The sequence below is a fragment of the Salmo salar genome, chromosome ssa27, assembly GCF_905237065.1.
Source record: "Salmo salar chromosome ssa27, Ssal_v3.1, whole genome shotgun sequence".
NCBI classification, from domain to species: Eukaryota; Metazoa; Chordata; class Actinopteri; order Salmoniformes; family Salmonidae; genus Salmo; species Salmo salar.
In genome coordinates, this window is record NC_059468.1 from 19872501 (window position 1) to 19895245 (window position 22745).

General features: G+C 44.1%; 1 protein-coding gene across 1 annotated transcript in view; it reads left to right on the plus strand.

The window, feature by feature from the left end:
* LOC106588653 (cbp/p300-interacting transactivator 3) overlaps nucleotides 1-5389 on the plus strand; it is a 6357-nt gene extending 968 nt beyond the window's left edge. Inside the window, exon 2 of the mRNA XM_014177839.2 lies at nucleotides 1173-5389. Within this exon, the coding sequence (XP_014033314.1) occupies nucleotides 1188-1958 (771 nt within the window). The 5' untranslated portion in view covers nucleotides 1173-1187 and the 3' untranslated portion in view covers nucleotides 1959-5389. The remainder of the gene's footprint in view (nucleotides 1-1172) is intronic.
* The last annotated feature ends 17356 nt before the right edge of the window (nucleotides 5390-22745 follow it).

A 22745-nucleotide genomic window follows, 5' to 3' on the forward strand; every position in this document is an offset into this window, starting at 1 on the left:
GTATCCAATGGATCAACCATCATATTGTGTTCATGCGGTGATAGAGACATGTACGTTATTAAGAATGTCATGAATTGTTTTACCTTGCGTAATTGTGGGTGGGGGAATGATGCGTTGTTGTGCCATTTTAACTCTGGTGTAACGGAGATGGCACAAATACAGATTCCGTTCTGAATTAACACATTTTAGGGTGTTTTCTTTCATTTTTATTTCCATTGTATTTGTTTCTATAAGCACAAATCGTAATGACCATATTGTCCATTTATCACTGCTTGTGCCTAACGAAATGTTTGTAAACGTTGGTTTCCTTTCGCGCGGATGCTCTCGCTTTCATCGTGCATGTAGCACCTTATTTATTACTATGTATCTACCGATTAAAATTCGACATGCGCTCCTCTGCGTCCTTTCAACGACAAAGGTATGACTGGTATTTCTGATCGTGTAATAGGCTACATACTGGCAGCGGATACAGGCAGTAGGCTATGCGTAATGTTGCTGTGGTCGAAATGATTGTTAAACAATCGAAAGTGTAAATGTCATCTGAATAGATTACTGACTCAACACTGTTTGAATCACTCACCATGTCTATCTCTATGGAATCACTCACTGTTAAAAGTCATGGTAAGGGGTAGTGCTGGGGATTTTATGTTCTCAGGGAGCTGTGTCCCTCAGATTGATCTGATGAACTAGGCAGACACCTAGTCAGTTGTACAACTGAATGCATTCAACCGAAATGTGTCTTCCACATTTAAACCAACCCCTCTGAATCAGAAAGATCCAGGGTTGCCTTAATCGAGGTCATTGGTGCCCCGGGAACAGTTGTTGTTGGGGGATTAACTGCCTTGTTCATGGGAAGAACGGAAGATTTTTTCACCTTGTTGGCTCTGGGATTCAAACCAGCGACCTTTCGGTTACTGCCCCAGTGCTCTTAACCGCTGTATGTTTATCAGTGCTTCCCAAACCTCTCTTTGAAAAACACCAATCGATCCTCTTATTCATCTATTCGACTACTAGCACGCCTGATTCTTTCACAACTAAAAGGCTCTGGACTGAAGCACCGCTAACAACAACATTGCTCCTCCTCCGCAGGGTGACAGTAAAGGTTTCCTTGTAAATGTTCTTATACACAGTCATCATCATAACTAACATAAACATTGTCCTTCCTCCTGCAGGGTGACAGAGAAACCATGGCAGACCACATGATGATGCCCATGTCCCACGGCCCTGCGACGGCCCTCCACGGCTACAGGATGGGGGGAATGGGTGGCCCTCCACAGCACGCCGTGCCGCAACCCGGCCTCCGCACCCTTCCCAACGGCCAGGTCATGCACTACGGCCGGGTGCCGCAGACCTCCATGGAGGCCGCCATGAGGCAGCGGCCCGGTCTGGGGATGGTGGGGCCGGCTGGGATGAGCGGTCAGGTGAATGGCCAGGTCAGCGGAGCACAGATGGGAGGACACCACCACCAGATGAACCAGATGATGTATAACCAACAGCATCAACAACAACAGCCACATCAACAACAACAGCAGCACCACCACATGCAGCAGCAGCACCCCCAGTCTCAACCCCAGCACCCCCAGCAACAGTACCACCCCAGTGGGCTCACCTCCCAGCAGCTCATGGCCTCCATGCACCTCCAGAAACTCAACACCCAGTACCACGGACATCCACTGGGGCCGGTCCAGGGCCATCACCTGGCCAACGGGGCCCAGTACAGAGTAGGGCCAGGCCAGCTGGCCAGCATGCAGCACATGGGTCAGGGTGGGCCAGGTATGGTTCTGGGACAGAATATGGACATAGACCTGATAGATGAGGAGGTTCTGACAGCGCTGGTGTTGGAGCTGGGTCTGGACCGGGTTCAGGAGCTCCCAGAACTGTTCCTGTGTCAGAACGAGTTCGACTTCATCCCTGACTTTGTTAATATAAAACAGCAGCCGAGCACCGTGAGCTGCTGAGAGATACACAACAGTCAGACGAAGAAAGACGCTGTAAAAACAGGCTGGCGCCCAGAGAAAGACTGAACCACAGACTAGACTAGCCATAGCAGCACAGACAAGAGGAGACAAACAGACTATTGTTTCTGTTCTTTCTGTGTGAGTTTAGGCTATCTATCTGTGACCATGTATAGTAGATCTACAGAACACACTGACCTACCTGTGAATAGTAGGCCTACCTGTTGGTTTAAGATGAATTGTAAGGACAGAAAGAGAGGAGAGGAAACAAAAGTTTCCTCTGCATCAGGCTGGCCAACATCAGTGTCGGTGAGAGCTGAGCTCAGTCAGCCCGGCCACTGGGTGGCGCTCTCTCTGGCGCAGTGGCCTCTGTCGATTCTGTACTGCCTACCGTCCTGCCTCTGGGCTGCCACCCATGCCCTAGTGTCAATATGTGTGCTGAGGCCTGAGGGATGAATGTAGACTCATTCAACAGGACAGGAAGACGAGACAGACAAGCTGAGACGATACAAAGACTAGCTTCACCTGAGACTACTAGATTTGATCTATGGCTTTTAGAAATGTATTTATTTATGAATTTACCCAACCAAGTAGCTAGCGGACATTTGACAAATTGAGTTGTTAAAGAAGTTGGTCGTCTGATTATGAATTAGGCTGTTGGGGGGGAAAGAGTTAAAAAGATGCCTAACTTTATTGTGTGTATGTTGAAGGCTGGTTCTTCAAAACAGGCTTGGAGGATTCCTTCCTCGTTACCTTAACATTTCCTTTAGTAAGAGCCTGAGAGAGAGAATGGGCCAATGGGGTTAGATTTTCTTGGGCGGTGGGGGTTTATTAGTCTCTGATTGGTTAGGAATTAACTGTGTTACCCTGGCGATCTGGTTCCTCTCCCTGACATAATCTGATCACATAATCAGAACAACAGTATAATTATCATTAAAACTTACGTTTCCTTGAATCTTACATGTCCGCAGTTTCTCTATTTCCTTCTGCTGAATTAAATCTGATCAAATCACTGGCGAAGTAGTGCGGCACATACAGAGTAGCATCTCTATAGCAAGAGAACAGAAAACACACCATGCATGTCTTAAAATATTCCTCTGAACACTGAGGGTCAGCTTCTACCTTCAAACAGCTAGATGCTCTAGTTCAGTAGAGTCTCAATGACTACTTTACACTGTACTTCTACTGGTGGACCTTGGGGCAAAGGAATACACTGAATAGTATTTAAGGAACAACACACATAACAGCGGGCTATGTACTCTACATACAGTATCTGTGAGTGTGGCACAGAAGGTAAGGCAGGGGGAAAACCAGAACCTCTCTCAGTCACAGGTCATTCTGAGTCATAGAACTCACTTTAGACTTTGAACAGCACTGACAGTTAAAAGACGTAAACACAAAGTGTTGGATTGTGAGAAGTACAGTAACCTAGTGCTCTATCTGGGAAGAATCCTAACTTCCACCGAATTTTTACTTCGTCATGCATTGATATCAATGGGTGACCAAGTGAACATTTGACTTTAGTAGGAGTTAGGATTTGCCCTTCTGTGAACATCTTGAGTGTGTAAGCCTGCCAGGTAATTCTTGAGGGTAGTGACTGAGTTTGGTCCTTTGACCTAACCTTGGCCAATGTGCTGACTGGGTATGTAGGCTAGGACAGTGGAGGCTGCTTCAACTGCCTTGAACTGTGGACAGCGTTCATTAGTCCAGTCTGTGGACACAGCATAGTGCTCGGCACTTCTCCGGCAGTACTTGGTTGGTTTAATCATTGTTTAAAGCTGCCTCTCTTTACCTGTGGCATTGATTTCATTACCAAAGGTCCAAACCCAACAGTGCAGAGCAACACACACACAGACATGCACACATACACGCTCGCACACACGCACGCCCGCATACACAGGTTGGTTGCTGTTTCCATAGATTAGCTTACTCAACTGGTTCTCTCCTGATTAGATTTAAATCACCCGTTCACACACACTTGTCTTAATTGAGGTCATCCAGCATCACAGCCCCAATAACTTGGTAATTAGAAAACTTGGCACTCAAAGGTAGTGTGCACTATATAGGGAACAGGGTGCCATTTTGGAAGTGCCCTTGGTAATTAGAAAACGTTCTATTTCTGTGGTGGTGCAGTGTTTTTCCCCCCTGCCCACTGTGCATAATGAGGTTTTGGCAAGGTTACTGCTTTGTTCCAGTGACTAGTACGAGAACTTCCTGTCCTGTTCTGTTGTTGAGCTATTTGTGGAGATGTCAGAACAGAGAGGTTGGAGGAGCAGTGAGGTTGAAGAGAGGATTGGGGGAAGGGGAAAGCTTCCCTCTGTAATGCATTGTGGTAATCTGTTCCAATACCAGAGCTACACTCACTGGTGTCTCAGCTCTTTTTCTAGCCTGGAATCTAAAGGGAATATCGCTCTATTTCACTATAGCTTCACTTCACTGTACTTCACTTCATTATAGCTTCACTTCACTATTTGCACAAAGTGCAAATATTCAGTTTGGATTCCAGGCTACTCTTAACCCTGTCTCGCCCCTGGAGACCTGCCATTTTGCAGAGCTCTGAGCACAAACATACAATGGACAACAGAAAGTACACTCATCATCGCAAAGGCCGAAACCCCAACCATATCGGGTAATTTCCTGTGGTCGGGTTATCTGTTACCAGTCTATTTATGTATAACTTGAACTTAGATCTGGGACCAGAATATTTAGGGCAGTTTCAAAACCCCTTATGAAAAAATAATCTATTACAATCTGAACATAATATTTGTATTTGTCTTTTAAGCCTTAGAGAGGTAGTAGCCTCTCAAAGTCATTTGATTACAGCTATATCAATAATATTTCAGACTTCTAATGTATGGTGTCTTTGTACTGTAGAATATAGGTAAAGTTGACATAATTAAGGTACTTTTCAAAAAACATTGTCAGATGTAATTGTTGAATGGCTGATGGCTGATGTTGATGTGTTGAATGACAAGAGATTACGGTTTATCATCCATTTGACAATTGGGAGTGTTGATATAAATACGTTGCATGGTAAAACCAGACTGAATGCTAGGCTAACCATTAAGTGCAGCATTCAGTCTGGATTACCCAGGCTAACAAACATTCGCTTTATATCAAGGGTTTGGGTACAGGACAGGCCTGAAGCTTTAAGACCTAGTAGATTGCATGTGAACATTGTGAAAAGAGATGTGATGTCACCACTTTTCCACACATCCGCTGAGAATGTACAGCAGAACGGAATGCATTGTGGGAAGTGAAGTCTTAAAATGGTGGATACATTTGTGAGATTGTATTGTAAAATCCTTGTTCCAAATTACACCACTTCATTTGGGGTTAACCCCCCCAACCCCCAAAGGTTTTTTTAATGTTATTGATTCTATTTTAAGAAAATGTATTTATTTTCAACAACAATAAAATATTTATTTAAAGAACTGGCCAGAGTATGGAGTGTTTTTGAACATGTTTCTGTCTCTGCATCACTCTGTGATATCCTTTGAATACCCCATGCATCCTTTGAATACCTCATGTATGACTTTGTACTGAAACCTCAACTACTTCTGACAACGATACAATGACTCTGACAATACTTCTGCTCTGGTACAGTGAGACATCTCAGTAGTGTTCATGTATGGGCTCTACAGCTGCAGTGGCGTGTATTCATGGATGCCAAGGGAAGCCAGGCTTCCCCAAATATGTGTTTTCATAATTGTACGTCAATTCTCAAGTGGCTGAATTTCACCGGAGAAATCATCCGAGCTTGGGAAACAGCGACCTACTGTCTTGGTATGTGTAGCCCGTGTATCTGATGCTGTTTGGAACAAAAGACTATGACATGTAGCATTTGGCCTCTCTTGATAAAAAAATAAATAAAATAATTAGCCAATCAGCGTTGAGCTGAGCTCAACTGCTGGTTGTCCTGGCGCAGCAAAATGCCCCCAATGGAGGCCAGTTTGGATTTAGCTTCACACCAATCAAATCATATCCCAAGCAAAATATCATGACTGTCAGAAAAACGTGTCTGTTTCTGGTCTGCGTGTGTTGATGTCCTGCAGTAGCTAGCTTGCAAAATTGACGATTTCCTTAGCCAATGATGGAGATGGGGATTTGGACTTTTGTTTTTGACTTAATTCTCTGTACAGACTAATAATAATGATGGGGATTCTGATCTAATCATAAATGAATATGCTGTGCCAGTGGCCTGAGACGATTGAAGTTCAAATATGTAGCCTAGATGTAGCCTAGTACGCTCAGAAAGTTAGGCTAGCAGGCATTTTAGCTAGGTAGCCTATGACAACAAAAACTTAAACTTACTGTATGACAGAGACATAGACTGTTTTGCCAACATGAAAGAGAGGAGGATGGCATTGGTGTTCAACTAGTCTACAAGTAGGGGGAGTCAACTTAAAAAAAAAAAACGTGTGCACACACAGACAGAAATCGGTACCATGGACAGCCACATGATATTTAGCAACATTGATTACACTAAATCGTTTTTGGTATCTTTAAGTTTGTTTTCAGTGTATTAAACTAAGCATATACAGCCTTGTTGATTTGATGATGTTTAAATGTTTAGTTGAAATGGTGCTGGAATAGCGGAGGCAGTCCTCCGGTTGTCTTTGTGCTGACTTACGGTAACGGCGTGGTTCTAAATCACTAGTTCCTTAGTAAATTAACTTGCTTGGCCTAACAACACCCATGCCAATATATCCTCCAAACACTGGCTTTTTGGGAATTATCACTTAATTATACAATGGGTGGGTCTAATCCTGAATGCTGATTGGTTAAAACAACATTCAAGCCGGTGTCTATTCCACAAGTTACTACCGGCTAAATCTATGACGTTAAAATGCCTATTTACTCTGTTCCATCAATCCACTGTCTCATCAGCTCAGTCAGGCAATTTAAAAACTTGATCTCCACTATAAAAAGCATCTAAACTGTCACATTAGTATAAAGGATTCTGGGAGACAGGCGCAGGAATGCGTAATAGTTTTTGTTATTATACCACAAATTACACCGTGCCGTGTAAAGGCACAGGGACAAAGACCAAACAAACACGTAACAAAACACAGGGTTGAAACCCAAAACAAAAGAGCGAGCAGTACCTCAAATAAATAACACTAGCGCACAATGATTATCACACGGGACGAGACCCGTAATCATCTGTGCACCGGTCTGATCACAGGAACGCAGTGCGGGTCGCCAGGACCTGATGCAGCTGCCGAAGTCGCGTCGTCGTCTGATGGGCCAGTTGCTGCTGCCGAAGTTGCAGGGGTGTCGGACGGACCAGTAGCGGTGGCGTCGGACGGACCAGTTGTGGTGGCGTTGGACGGGCCAGTAGTAGCTGCTGAAGTTGCGGCCGCGCTGGACGGACCGTCGCAGCGTCATCGGACGGGCCATTCCCGCTGTCTCCCTTAATTGTCGATTATTCTGTCACGTTGGTATAAAGGATTTTGGGAGACAGGCGCAGGAATGTGTAATAGGATTTTTTTATAATACCACAAATTACAGCGTGCCATGTAAAGGTACAGGGACGAAGACCAAACAAACACGTAACAAAAACACAGGGTTGAAACCCAAACAAAAGCGCGATGAGTACCTCGAATAAACAACACTAGCGCACAATGATTAACGCACGGGACGAGACCCATAATCATCTGTGCAATCCATAAGGGCACGAAAGCCCAAACACACAGCACAGGTAGTCACACGCACCAACGGACATAGTAACAATAATCGACAGCACCATGGTGAACAAAGGGCACATATATACAGTGGGGAAAAAAAGTATTTAGTCAGCCACCAATTGTGCAAGTTCTCCCACTTAAAAAGATGAGAGAGGCCTGTAATTTTCATCATAGGTACACGTCAACAATGACAGACAAAATGAGAAAAAAAAATCCAGAAAATCACATTGTAGGATTTTTAATGAATTTATTTGCAAATTATGGTGGAAAATAAGTATTTGGTCAATAACAAAAGTTTATCTCAATACTTTGTTATATACCCTTTGTTGGCAATGACACAGGTCAAATGTTTTCTGTAAGTCTTCACAAGGTTTTCACACACTGTTGCTGGTATTTTGGCCCATTCCTCAATGCAGATCTCCTCTAGAGCAGTGATGTTTTGGGGCTGTCGCTGGGCAACACGGACTTTCAACTCCCTCCAAAGATTTTCTATGGGGTTGAGATCTGGAGACTGGCTAGGCCACTCCAGGACCTTGAAATGCTTCTTACGAAGCCACTCCTTCGTTGCCCGGGCGGTGTGTTTGGGATCATTGTCATGCTGAAAGACCCAGCCACGTTTCATCTTCAATGCCCTTGCTGATGGAAGGAGGTTTTCACTCAAAATCTCACGATACATGGCCCCATTCATTCTTTCCTTTACACGGATCAGTCGTCCTGGTCCCTTTGCAGAAAAACAGCCCCAAAGCATGATGTTTCCACCCCCATGCTTCACAGTAGGTATGGTGTTCTTTGGATGCAACTCAGCATTCTTTGTCCTCCAAACACGACGAGTTGAGTTTTTACCAAAAAGTTCTATTTTGGTTTCATCTGACCATATGACATTCTCCCAATCCTCTTCTGGATCATCCAAATGCTCTCTAGCAAACTTCAGACGGGCCTGGACATGTACTGGCTTAAGCAGGGGGACACGTCTGGCACTGCAGGATTTGAGTCCCTGGCGGCGTAGTGTGTTACTGATGGTAGGCTTTGTTACTTTGGTCCCAGCTTTCTGCAGGTCATTCACTAGGTCCCCCCGTGTGGTTCTGGGATTTTTGCTCACCGTTCTTGTGATCATTTTGACCCCACGGGGTGAGATCTTGCGTGGAGCCCCAGATCGAGGGAGATTATCAGTGGTCTTGTATGTCTTCCATTTCCTAATAATTGCTCCCACAGTTGATTTCTTCAAACCAAGCTGCTTACCTACTGCAGATTCCGTCTTCCCAGCCTGGTGCAGGTCTACAATTTTGTTTCTGGTGTCCTTTGACAGCTCTTTGGTCTTGGCCATAGTGGAGTTTGGAGTGTGACTGTTTGAGGTTGTGGACAGGTGTCTTTTATACTGATAACAAGTTCAAACAGGTGCCATTAATACAGGTAACAAGTGGAGGACAGAGGAGCCTCTTAAAGAAGAAGTTACAGGTCTGTGAGAGCCAGAAATATTGCTTGTTTGTAGGTGACCAAATACTTATTTTCCACCATATTTTGCAAATAAATTCATAAAAAATCCTGCAATGTGATTTTCTGGATTTTTTTCCGTCATTTTGTCTGTCATTGTTGACGTGTACATATGATGAAAATTACAGGCCTCTCTCATCTTTTTAAGTGGGAGAACTTGCACAATTGGTGGCTGACTAAATACTTTTTTCCCCCACTGTACAAATACAATCAGTGGGAATAGGGGCCAGGTGTGCGCAATGAAAGTTCCAAGGGATCCGTGACATAGACATTATCTCACATTTCTTTAAGACTGACATTTGTTTTTGTATTTTTATTTATTATGGATCCCCATTAGCTGCTGCCAAGTCAGCAGCTACTCTTCCTGAGGTCCAGCAAAATTAAGGCAGTTATACATTTTAAAAACATTACACTACATTCATAACAGATTTCACAGCATATTAACTGTGTGCCCTCAGGCCCCTACTCTACTACCACTTTGAGCCAGGAGAGATTGACATACATATTATTAATGTTAGCTCTCTGCGTACATCCAAGGGCCAGCCATGCTGCCCTGTTCTGAGCAAATTGCATAAGTCCCTCTTTGTTGCACCTGACCACACGACTGAACAGTAGTCCAGGTGCAACAAAACTAGGGCCTGTTGGACCTGCCTTGTTGAGAAGTGCTGTAAAGAATGCAGAGCAGCGCTTTATTTTAGACAGACTTCTCCCCATCCTAGCTACTATCAATATGTTTTGACCATGACAGTTTACAATCCAGGGTTAGTCCAAGCTTAGTCTCCACAAGTTTAGTCTCCACAACTTGCTCAATTTCCACATTACTCATTACAAGATTTAGTTGAGGTTTAGGGTTTAGTGAATGATTTGTCCCAAATACAATGCTTTTAGTTTTTGAAATATTTAGGACTAACTTATTCCTTGCCACCCTTTCTGAAACTAACTGTAGCTCTTTGTTAACTTAGGGCTAGACCCCTTTTTTCTCCACTTCCTGCCTGAATGATGTGCCCAAAGTAAACTGCCTGTAGCTCAGGCCCTGAAGCCAGGATATGCATATAATTGGTATCATTGGAAAGAAAACACTTTGAAGTTTGTAGAAATGTTAAAATAATGTAGGCGAATATAACACAATAGATATGGTAGGAGAAAATCAAAAGAAAAACCAACCATAATAGTTGTTTTGAGAGAGACCATCCTTTTAGAAAGGCAAGAGAAAGGACATATTGAAAATTAGCCCCTTGGATGCAATTCCTATAGCTTCCACAGGGTGTCAGCAGTCTATGTTCAAGGTTTCAGGCTTGTAACTTCAAAAACGAAAAAGAAATAGCAGTTTTAGTAGAGGGACACAGTCTTGGAAATTCATGTTTGCGTGCCATGAGCTAAAATTGGTTTCCTATTGAACATACTTCTTTCCGAAATAAATATTATAGTTTGATTACATTTTAGGGTATCTGAGGAGTAAGTAGAAACGTATTTTGACTTGTTGAAATAAAGTTTAGGGGTAGATTTTCAGATTCCTTTCTCTGCAAGTTGAACGGATTACTCAGATCGATGGTGCCAACTCAACAGACCTTTTGGGATATAAAGAAGGATTTTATCTAACAAAATGACACTACATGTTATAGCTGGGACCCTTTGGATGACAAATCAGAGGAAGATTTTCAAAAAGTAAGTGAATATTTTATCGTTATATGTGAATGTATGAAACCTGTGCCGGTGGAAAAATATTTTGATGTGGGGCGCCGTCCTCAAACAATTGCATTGCATGTTGTCACTGTAATAGCTACTGTATATCAGACAGTGCAGTTAGATTAACAAGAATTGAAGCTTTCAGCTGATTTAAGACACTTATATGTACATAAATGTTTAAAATCCATAATATTTCTGATTATTTATTTGAATTGCACGCCCTCCAGTTTCACCGGAAGTTGTCCCACTAGCGGGACCCCTAGCCCTAAGAAGTTTTAATTTTAAGTGTTGCTGTCATTTCAGTCGCTGTGGTAGCTGACATGTATAGTGTTGAGTCATCTGCATACATAGACACACTGGCTTTACTCATTGAAAAAAGTAAGGGGCCTAGACAGCTGCCCTTGGGAATTCCTAATTCTAACTGAATTATGTTAGAGAGGTTCCATTAAAGAACACCCTCTGTGTTCTGTTAGACAGGTAACTCTTTATCCACAGTATAGCAGGGGGTGTAAAGCCATAACACATATGTTTTTCCAGCAACAGACTATGATAATGTCAAAAGCTGCACTGAAGTCTAACAAAACAGCCCCCACAATCGTTTTATCCTCAATTTCTCTCAGCCAATCATCAGTCATTTGTATTTGTGCTGTGCTTGTTGAATGTCCTTCCCTACAGAAGTGCTGAAAGTCTGTTGTCAATTTGTTTACTGTAAAATAACATTGTATCTTGTCAAAGACCATTTTTTCCAAAAGTGTACTAAGTGTTGGTAACAAGGGGCCATTACTATGCTTAGGTAGGGGAATAACTTTTGCTTCCCTCCAGGCCTGAGAGCACACACTTTCTAGTAGGCTTAAAGTGGAGATATGGCAAATATGAGTGGCAATATTGTCCGCTATTATCCTCAGTAATTTTCCATCCAAGTTGTCAGACTCCAGTGGCTTGTCATTGCTGATAGACAACAACAAAAAATGTACCTCTTCCACATTTACTTTACGGAATTCAAAATTATAATGATTGTCTTTCATAATTTGGTCAGATATACTTGGATGGTAGTGTCAGCATTTGTTGCTAATCTTGCCAATGGAAAAATCATTAAAGTAGTTGGCAATATCAATGGGTTTTGTGATGAATGAGCCATCTGATTCAATGTATGAGTTCAGAGTTTGCTTTTTTGCCCAAAATTTCATTTAAGGTGGTCCAAAGCTTTTTACTATCATTCTTTATGTCATTTATCTTTCTTTCATAGTGTAGTTTCTTCTTTTTATTCAGTTTGTTCACATGATTTCTCAATTCGCAGTATGTTTGCCAAACAGTTGTACATCCAGACCTATCACAACTCAGGATATGACCCAGATGCAGACACAGGAGGCGGATAGTACAGATTTATTAGAAACATGGGACAGGCAAAGGGCAGGTTGAGAGCAGGCGAGGTTCGTGATCAGGTCAGAGTCAGGCAGGTACAGGATGGCAGGTAGGCTCGGGGTCTGGGCAGAATGGTCAGACCTGGGAAAAACTAGTAAACAGAACTAGGAAGGTGGGAACGAACGCTGGTAAGACCTGACAAGACATGCCGAACTGGCAACAGACAAACAGAGAACACAGGTATAAATACACAGGGGATAGTTGGAAGATGGGCGACACCTGGAGGGGGGTGGGACTAGCACAAAGACAGGTGAAATAGATCAGGGTGTGACACAGACCTATTTGCCATCTCTTTTGCCTCATCCCTCTCAACCATACAATTTTTAATTTCCTCATCAATCCATGGAGATTAAACAGTTTTTACAGTAATTTTCTTAATGGGTGCATGCTTAATAGTAACTGGGATAAGTAATTTTATAAATGTGTCAAAGTGCAGCGTCTCGTTGCTCGTCATTACACACCACGAACCAACAAATATTATTCACATCAACAACATAGGAATCACTACAAAACTTATTGTATGACCTCTTATGCACTATATTAGGCCCAGCCTTTGGAACTTTGGTTTTCCTAGATATGGCTACTATATTGTGATAACATTTCTGCAGCGTTAGTAAAGATATGAACAATATATGTTGATGATTTCATTCCTGTGCTGTTTGTAACTACCATGGTAGGTTGATTAATATCCTGAACCAGGTTGCAGGCACTAGTTACAGTTTGAAGGTTTCTCTTTAATGGGCAGCCTGATGAAAGGCAGTCAATATTTAAATCACTCAGAAAATATACCTCTCTATTGATATCACATACATTATCAAGCATTACACAAATATCATCCAGATTATGACTGTTAGCACTTGGTGGTCTACAGCAGCTTCCCACCAGAATGGGCTTTAGGTGAGGCAGATGAATCTATAGCCATATTACTTCAACAGTATTTAACATGAGATCCCTTTACAGGAATGTGGTTCTGAATATAAACAGTTACACCTCCACCTTTTCCCAGTTCTCTATTTTCTGTAGATGTTATGTATTGCTACCACTGTGTCATCAACAATATTATCTAAGTGAGTTTCAGAGATTGTCAGAATATGAATGTCATCTGTTACTAACAAATGATTGATTTCACGAACCTTGTTTCTTAAGCTATGTTAAGGTGGGCTATTTTTTAACACTTTTCTTCGATGCTTTATTGTTTTTCTTGCTTTACTGGGAAGCTTAGCAGAGGTAGACATGCTCAGGTACTTTTTATTAGTGCAGGCTGAGCTGCACACCACCTCAATGCTAACATTATTACTCTGGTTCTTAGGCATATGATTTTCTGCATACAATAGCTGTAGGATCAGTGGAGGCATTCAGGGCAGTAAGAAGGACATACGTTTGTTTACTTACATTGTGTCTTCCAACGCCTCTAGGATAATGACCATTTGCTGAAGCATCATGACAACTCAGTGATATGATGGTAGGGATTAAATAAACTGGACTTGGGTCATTGATAAGTCATTGTCTCAACACAGCCTTATAATGCTGTGAAAGGATCCAGGAACCCAAATGATTTGGGTGGAGCCCATCCTCCTTATAATACGAGCTTTGTTTCACAAAAGTATTAACATTTTCAATAAATGTTACATCCACAGAGCTGCAATAGTCTCGTAGCCAGTTATGGAGAGCTAAAAGTCTGCTACAATGTTCAATGGCACAATTTAGGGAGGGCAGAGGGCCAGCTATTATGGGCCGTTTGTTGGTGTCAAGTAGTGGCCCAATCAGTTCTTTATAATCCATCTTCAGCTGTTCTGAGCTGCCCTTCATAATGTCATTCGACCCCACATGAACCATGACAGTGTCAGCCCCTGATGACTGACACACAGCCCGGGCAGCAACCTGGTGATATCCTGAACTTTTGCCCAAGGTACAGATATATTCCTCACCATCGAACTCCCTATCAGAATCGCTGGAATGATCCGGCCTCTGCCGTGTCTCAAAGCAGATTGCGTGGCCAGAGCCACAGAACTCACCGGAGAAGAGGGCCGCTGAGACGCCGGCTGCGTGCAGGCCACAACAGTCAAAGGGACATTGTTTCAATATTCAAATTCAATCTCCAGCTGTCCCATAGTAATGAATGTGTTGGGAGTCGGGAGGAGACAGGCAGGCAGCGTTTCTCAGACAGTCGAAATCATGAATCAGCTGGCATCATTTTTATGGATATACCTAGAAGCCAGTGTTTGAAGGATATATTGGCACGGTTTGCCAGCCCTCAACTTCGTCTCAGGCCTAACAACACCTGTTCCAATATATCCTCCAAACACCAGCTTCTCGGGCATTATCTCTTAATAAGTGGACTTCACCCAACAGATGTTGCTCTCCGATTTTGGATGAAACAAACGTATGTGTAGTTTAATTTATTCCGCCACGGTGTGAATGTCATGGCCTTATTGAATATCACGGTGGCGTATGAACAAATGGTTATAGAGCAAGCAATGCAATTATCACAACAGTTTTAACTGACTTGGCTTGGCTTCAGTGATTTTACCCATGCACCTCTACTGTGTAACTGTCTCAATGGATATGGATGGATGGTAAACTATCATTAGATGACAGCGTTATAATGAACAGGTTTGACAGGTAGTTATAGTTTATGTCTAGCACCAATACAAAGCAACAGTACAAGTCGAGGCTCATACAGAGTTGCCTGATGAGACTATGTCTACAGGACTAGCCAGGGTGATAATTCACAGGCAGGACAGGGGTAGACGATATGCTAATCTGGTCATAACTGAGGTTCACCTTGACCTATAATCATATTGTATAACTACCTCTCTGGGGGCCTAGTCCACTCCTAGTGAAGGATATTCCATAACGTGGGCTGTCGTACTGTAGCTGTGCTAAGGACTGGGCTGAAATCAGAGTCTCTTTACCTGTTTTCTGTCCCTGATCTTAATTTATTATGTTTTAATGTTTCAAATGTACAATACCTTGACTTAACTAATTTGGAAGCCCTTATATCAGTAATTCAAGTCAGGTGTTGAATACCTGTCAGTCAGTCAGTCAGTCAGTCAGTTAGTCAGTCAGTCAGTCAGTCTGTCAGTCAGTCTGTCTGTCTGTCTGTCTGTCTGTCTGTCTGTCTGTCTGTCTGTCTGTCTGTCTGTCTGTCTGTCTGTCTGTCTGTCTGTCTGTCTGTCTGTCTGTCTGTCTGTCTGTCTGTCTGTCTGTCTGTCTGTCTGTCTGTCTGTCTGTCTGTCTCTGTCCAACACACCCCTCATAAGCTCCTCCTGAGTACCCATTCCTATTGTCACTAGAACAGATGTTGACAGTTTTACTGCAATACACCACAGTCTAACTCTCTTTAAACTACCCTCAGGCTAGTGTAGTCATTCTAGGAAGGAGGACTCACTGCAGCGATGATATCTGTATGTGCTCATGTTTGGGTTTCCTCTGAAATTACCTTGTTGGCTGTTTGACACTCCCTGTCTCAGAAATAACACTCCCTCCTTTCGCTCACGTCTGTCTGTCTGTTTCTCCCTCTGAAACAAACAACCCTATTGGCTATTGACTCTCCCTCCTGCCTCACCTCCCTTGCCACTCGCTCCCTACTCCCTCCCATGTCTGTTTCTCCTGTGAAGTGAAATACGCTGCTAGCTGTTGACTGTTGACGCTCCCTGTCGCTCTCTCCTCATGATGAGTCACCACACACACTTGTGTATTTGGCTCACTGATTAGATAAGGCCCTGCTAAAGGTGACTGACTGGCAGACTGGCTGGTTGGCTGGGGTGATCTCACAGACAGGCCGCACTGATAACAGGCTCATTCTCATACATAGTTTACTCATACATTTCTTTATAGGTCAACCTAGATGTTCTTTCATTCAGAATGAGGCTTCAGGTCAACGTAGATATACAGCCAGGGCCTTTAAATTCACAATGGCTTTATATCAGGGAAACGTAACTATTAGTACAGCAAAGTGTTGGTGCTTCTGTCACCCAGGTGTCTACTCTAACGGTTGTCTTATGAAGTTTGAAGCCACACAACCTTCCCCATAATATGGTTAGTGCATCTGAAACACTGTTACCCGCTCTGCTCCTTGTGAAGCATTGAAGCATTGCCAAACTGAGAGAAGTCCAAAGTTTAGTCCTCGCCTATCACTCTTTCTTTTTCTCTCTCGCTCTCTATCTCTCCCCTTTTCTCTTTCCTTCTCTATCCTCTAACCCCCTCTCTCTCTCTCTCTCTCTCTCTCTTTTCTTCTTCAGCCAGGAATCACCACGGTTCACCAAACACCACCAGTATTTGGACCGAAGCCATCTCTCCAGTCTCTGTGATTTCTGTATGGTTGTCTGGACGTCACCAGCACCCTGCAACGGCTCTTAAATGCGTCAGCAGACCCCCCTCCCCCCTCCCCTTTCTCAACCCCCTCCCCTGTTCCTCCCCCTCCAATACCTTAGCCTGACTCCCATGGACGGCATACTGTGTCCTTGAGGACTCTCTCTCTCTGACAAAGGCCCTTCCTATATTCTCTTCTCTTTCTGTCTGACTCTTTCTTTTTGTATCAGTGTCTGTCTGCCTGCCTGCCTGCCTGCCTGCCTGTCTGTCTGTCTGCCTGCCTGCCTGCCTGCCTGTCTGTCTGTTTGTGTCTGTCTGTCTGCCTGCCTACCTGCCTGTGTCTGTCTGCCGGTCTGTGTATGTCTTTGTCTGTCTGTCTGTCTGTCTGTCTGTCTGTCTGTCTGTCTGTCTGTCTGTCTGTCTGTCTGTCTGTCTGTCCCTGTTCATCTGTCTTTCTACCTCTGTTTGCTTTTCAATGAGGACATATGGAATTGGAAAACCAGTTCACTTACTGAATTGGATGAAATTGATACAAACGCTACAGGGATCTACTTCTTGTGGCTGACTATTGCTTTCATTTTCTTTCTACCACCTTCCCACCACTCAACCATACCAAATGAAACAGCTTCCAGGTTGACATAACTCATTAGACATATGTAACTGACTCACTGTTGAGTCAGTGTTTTCCAGGGTTGAGCCAGCCATGCTGACTGTGTGACACTAGCCTCTGTCTGATTAGTGATATGCTGATAGGCGGGGTCACCAGACATTAGTGATGTATTGGTCTTGTTTTTTTTCATAGCTCATTGGCCTATAGCTGACCTAAATAAGACGAATAATTCATTTTTGTATATCTTGTTTTATCTTGTTTAAATTCTTGTTTGACCTTTTTTCATTGCTCATCAGCCAACAGCACTGATGTAAATAAGGCAAACAAATCTATTTTAGGACATGAGTGTGCAAGGTGGTAGCCTTAACCAACAAACACTTCCAGGGGTCAATTCCAATCCATGTCAGTCAATTTAGGAACTAAACTGGAAGATCCTTACGTGACATCTCCAAGCACTCTATCTTTTGAAGATTTGAGTAGGGATCAAAAACCCTTTTATCGAGTTGGCATGAAGAAGTGTTTCAGTCAGAGTAGAGACAGAGTGATGTACTAGCAGTCAGTCCTTCCCTGGTGAGAGGGCCTCATTGTCTTCCTGAGAGCCTTGTTTTACACACACGCACACACCAAAGTGCGAGCGCAGGCAGGCAGGCCCCAGGCAGGCAGGCCCCAGGCAGGCAGGCCTCAGGCAGGCAAGCCCCAGGCAGGCAGGCCCCAGGTAGGCAGGCCCCAGGCAGGCAGGCCCCAGGTAGGCAGGCCCCAGGCAGGCAGGCCCCAGGCAGGCAGGCCCCAGGCAGGCAGGCCCCAGGTAGGCAGGCCCCAGGCAGGCAGGCCCCAGGCAGGCAGGCCCCAGGCAGGCAGGCCCCAGGCAGGCAGGCCCGGTGGGGCTCGACTGGAGCAAGAAAGAAAGGGAGAAGAACATGAGGAAAAGAAAAGAAGATGCCTGTGACAAGAATAACGGTCTAAAAATACCATTGACTGTTCTTCTCCAAGGTCACTGTGTCATTTTGATTAGATTGGAACGTAGCAGTGTGTGTGTGTTTGTGTGTATGCATGCAGCAGACACAACCATCTTTCTCATGGACGTCACTTAAGCGAACAAACAACCGTGTGTGGCATCACACTATCAACATGACCCCGCTCTTACAACAGTCATTTTGATACTCGTTCAGATAACATACTCTATCTTATACCAAATAGTTAATATCAATGATCTCTTTACAGGCATGGTAACCACTGAACTACAATGAGGTGGATTTCACAAGGACAGGTGAACAAGGTAAATGAGGCTGAGGAGTCTATTGACAATAGTTGCTTATCTGTAGGGATTTAAGTGATGAGGTGATCATAAGAAATGGTTGACTGAGTAGCAATGGCTGCAGACCTATCACTGAAATGCAAAACATTTCAGCGTTTATCAAAATGTTGTCTAGGCTATTGTATCTATGGTAACAGGACAAAGTGAGGATCAATGGCAATGGTAGAGAACAAGGAAGGACTTAGGATGGCCAAAGCAGGCCTTCTGAATCAACGTCCGGGGCACAATGATTTGCTGTCCTTGATGAATTCGCTGTGAAAGAGCGCCCATGAGATTCCTGCCTCCCATTCACACTGCACTACCAATCTCTGGGACAGACTTCCCAAGAGACACACACATAGAATCATAATGTACTCTCAATGGACTGCAGGTAGAGCACTACACACCTCTCGCCCGCGCAACACTGAGTCACCCCCAGCCATGGAAGAGGGGAATTTCCTGAGCAGTTTCTCTGTGTGGTGCAAGTGCGCCTGCTGACTCAGCCATGCAAATTCACTCCTCTGGTGAGAGGAACAGACAAACTGGGAACCTACGTATGCCTCACAATATAGACTCCCCCTCTCTCTTTCTCTCTCGTTCTCTGTTTCTCTCTCGTCTTTTCTGTTTGTGTGTGTGTATATGTGTGTGTGTGTATGTTTGTGTGCGTGGACGTGTTGAACTATTCTTGTGGGGACCTGAAGTCTCCACAAAAATAGTAAACAAACAAAAATTTGACCAACTGGGGCCATTTTTAGTCCCCAAGAGGACAAATGCTATTTCTAGGGGGTTTAGGGTTAAGGTTAGAATTAGTGTTACGTTTACAATTACGTTAAGGGTTAGGGTTAGTGGTTAGGGAAAATAGGATTTTGAATGGGACTGAATTGTGTGTCCCCACAAGGTTAGGTGTACAAGACTGGCCACATTAGAAGTTAAGAGTTCTTCCTGCTTTCTGTGTGAGGATGTGGTAACAGTGTACACAACAAACACACAGCCATAGCCCAAAGGCCCACTGTATTCACACACAGAAACACACCGTAAACATCATGACCCATACTGTATCAGCTATGCCTCGTAAAGACTGATCCCTGCCAGAAGCATTACCCTTTGGTGACAACATGCATGGTGATCTGGTAACAACACAACATGAGACATACCCTACAGTACGTGGGTTGGAGCTGAAGCAGTTTACAGAGTAATATGACTCAGCTATCCCCAAACAGACAAACATGCTGATCAGTTAACATGAACACACACACACACACACACACACACACACACACACACACACACACACACACACGGTTACTGTATGTCTCTCTTTTTTATTTTTATTTTTATTTAACCTTCATTTAACTAGGCAAGTCAGTTAAGAACAAATTCTTATTTACAATGACACAATGACGGCCTACAGCTCTCTGCAGATGACCGCAGTAAAAACAGATGAAAAACAGTGCAGATGTTTTTAGTGAAGCAGAAAAGGAGAAAAAGAACAGGATATGTGACATAAACTCTGAACCATAACAGGAAGCAGGCAGTAAGTCCTGTTTAACACTAGAGAAAATCAAATCAAACTTTATTTGTCACATGCGCCGAATACAACAGTTGTAGCCTTCCCTGTAGCTCAGTTGGTAGAGCATGGTGTTTGCAACGCCAGGGTTGTGGGTTCGATTTCCACGGGGGGCCAGCACAGGAAAAAAAAAAAAAAATGAAATGTATGCATTCACTACTGTAAGTCGCTCTGGATAAGAGTGTCTGCTAAATGACTAAAATGTAGACTTTACCTTGAAATGCTTACTTACAAGTCCATAACCAACTGTGCTTGTCTAGAAGAGTTAAGAAAATATTTACCAAGTAGACTAAGATAAAAAGTAATAATAAAAAGTAACACAATAAGAATAACAATAACGAGGCTATATACAGGGGGCACCGGTACCGAGTCAGTGTGTGGGGGAACAGGCTAGTTGAGGTAATCTGTACATGTAGGTGGGGGTGAAGTGACTATGCATAGATAATAAACAGTGAGTAGCAGCAGTATACAAAAGGGAGGTGGGGGGGGTCAATGTAAACTGTCTGGTGGCAATTTTATTAATTGTTCAGCAGTCTAATGGCTTGGGGGTAGAAGATGTTGAGGAGCCTTTTAGTCCTACACTTGGCACTCCGGTACCGCTTACCGTGTGGTAGCAGAGAGAACACTCTATAACTTGGGTGACTGGAGTCTCTGACAATTTTATGGGCTTTCCTCTGACACCGCCTATTATATAAGTCCTGGATAGCAGGAAGCTTGGCCCCAGTGATATATTGGGCTGTTCACGCTACCCTCTGTAACGCCTTACGGTCAGATGCCGAGCATTTGCCATAAAAAGCGGTGATGCAACCGGTCAGGATGCTCTTGATGGTGCAGCTGTAAAACCTTTTGAGAATCTGGGGACCCATGCCAAATCTTTTCAGTCTCCTGAGGGGGAAAAGGTTTTGTCGTGCCCTCCTCACGACTGTCTTGGTATGTTTGGACCTTGATAGATGGTTGTTGATGTGGACACCAAGGAACTTGAAACTCTCGACCCGCTCCACTACAGCCCCGTCGATGTTAATGGGGGCCTGTTTGCCCCGCCTTTTCCTTTAGTCCACAATCAACTCTTTTGTCTTGCTTACATTGAGGGAGAGGTTGTTGTCCTGTCGTAGGTGAACAGGGAATACAGGAGGGGACTAAGTACACACCCCTGTGGGGCCCCAGTGTTAAGAAGAATCAGCGTGGCAGACGTGTTGTTGCCTACTCTTACCACCTGGGGGCGGCCAGTCAAGATGTCCAGGATCCAGTTGCAGAGGGAGATGTTTAGTCCCAGAGTCCTTAGCTTAGTGATGAGCTTTGTGGGTGCTATGGTGTTGAACGCTGAGCTGTAGTCAATTAACAGCATTCTTACATAAGGAGACAAACAGGCAGGCTATAGCAGCAGTTGGAATATAAGTCAGCTACAGACAGACAGACAGACAGACAGACAGACAGACAGACAGACAGACAGACTCCTAGCAGCATGTAATATAAGCAGCCTCCACGCCCCTCTCCCTCTCCTCATCTTTCCTCTGTTTCACCCCCCCCCCCTTCATGACTAATCCTCAGACCCTTTATCACATGAATGAGTGGGCATTACCTCCAAATGACAACAGAGAGGAAGGAGCGAGTGTTTAAACTAGATAGCTCAGCCACAAAGTCAAATTTGGCTATATCGTAAAACTTCATGCAAACAAAAATGAGCTTTTTGGTCTTAATTTAATGTTAGGATTAGGCATGATAAGGTTAAGGTTAGGGTTAGGTTTAAAATGTTAAGAAGAGAAATGGTAGAAATCGGCGGGGTTTATGACTTTGTGGCTTTGGTAATTAATGATGGATGGATCTCTGCTGCCACCTGGTGTATGTGGTGTAGCTCCTGCAGTATAATGCAGACAAGGCAGAACTGTAATCCCTACTGCTCATCTCATTAGTGTATTTGAGGAACTAGAAATATGTTTTAGCTTCTACAGAGAAAACTCAACACATTAGTCAGTGACTGAGGGAGATGGGTTGTATTTCGGTGGAAGGGTGGATTACGTCTATCGACATTCAGAAGGTTGGAGGTTGAACCTGGCCATTCATTCACATCAGTCTGCAGATGTTTGATCTGCACTCTGTACATTGGCACTGAGGGCAGCGTGGGGGTCCAGGGTCTTGATTGTGCCTTGGGGACAGAGATGGGCAGAGATGGATCCTGCCTGGAGTTCCCCGGCACATGTCCAGATCAGGAGCCATGAAAGGTACCAGTGGCAGAGCTGAGATGGGTGGTTGCATCAGCTTGTCCCCAAGGCTGAGTTGCAGGTGTCTTCACATGTGCCTGTGCCTGTGTGTGTGTGTGTGTGTGTGTGTGTGTGTGTGTGTGTGTGTGTGTGTGTGTGTGTGTGTGTGTGTGTGTGTGTGTGTGTGTGTGTGTGTACATTTATGTGTGCCTGTGTTGGAGCATGTGTTGGAGCCTGTGTATATCCCTGTGCGTCTGACCGAGCCTGAGTCTGTGCACTCTGCAGGGCAGCGTTGGCTTGGCTCTGTTGGCGTATCTACTGCAGCAGCAGTCCCTGCTCAGACAGCAGAACTTCCACAAAGTGCTACAGATGACTCACCTCCCAACTCCACCACTAGGGGGAGACAGAGAAACAGAGACAGGCTGTCATCTGCTAGCTGAGTGCCGCTGGACTAGCCGCGGTTTATAGCTAAACTAAGCTAAGATGACGTGATCCAGTGCTAAGCTAAGCTAAGACTA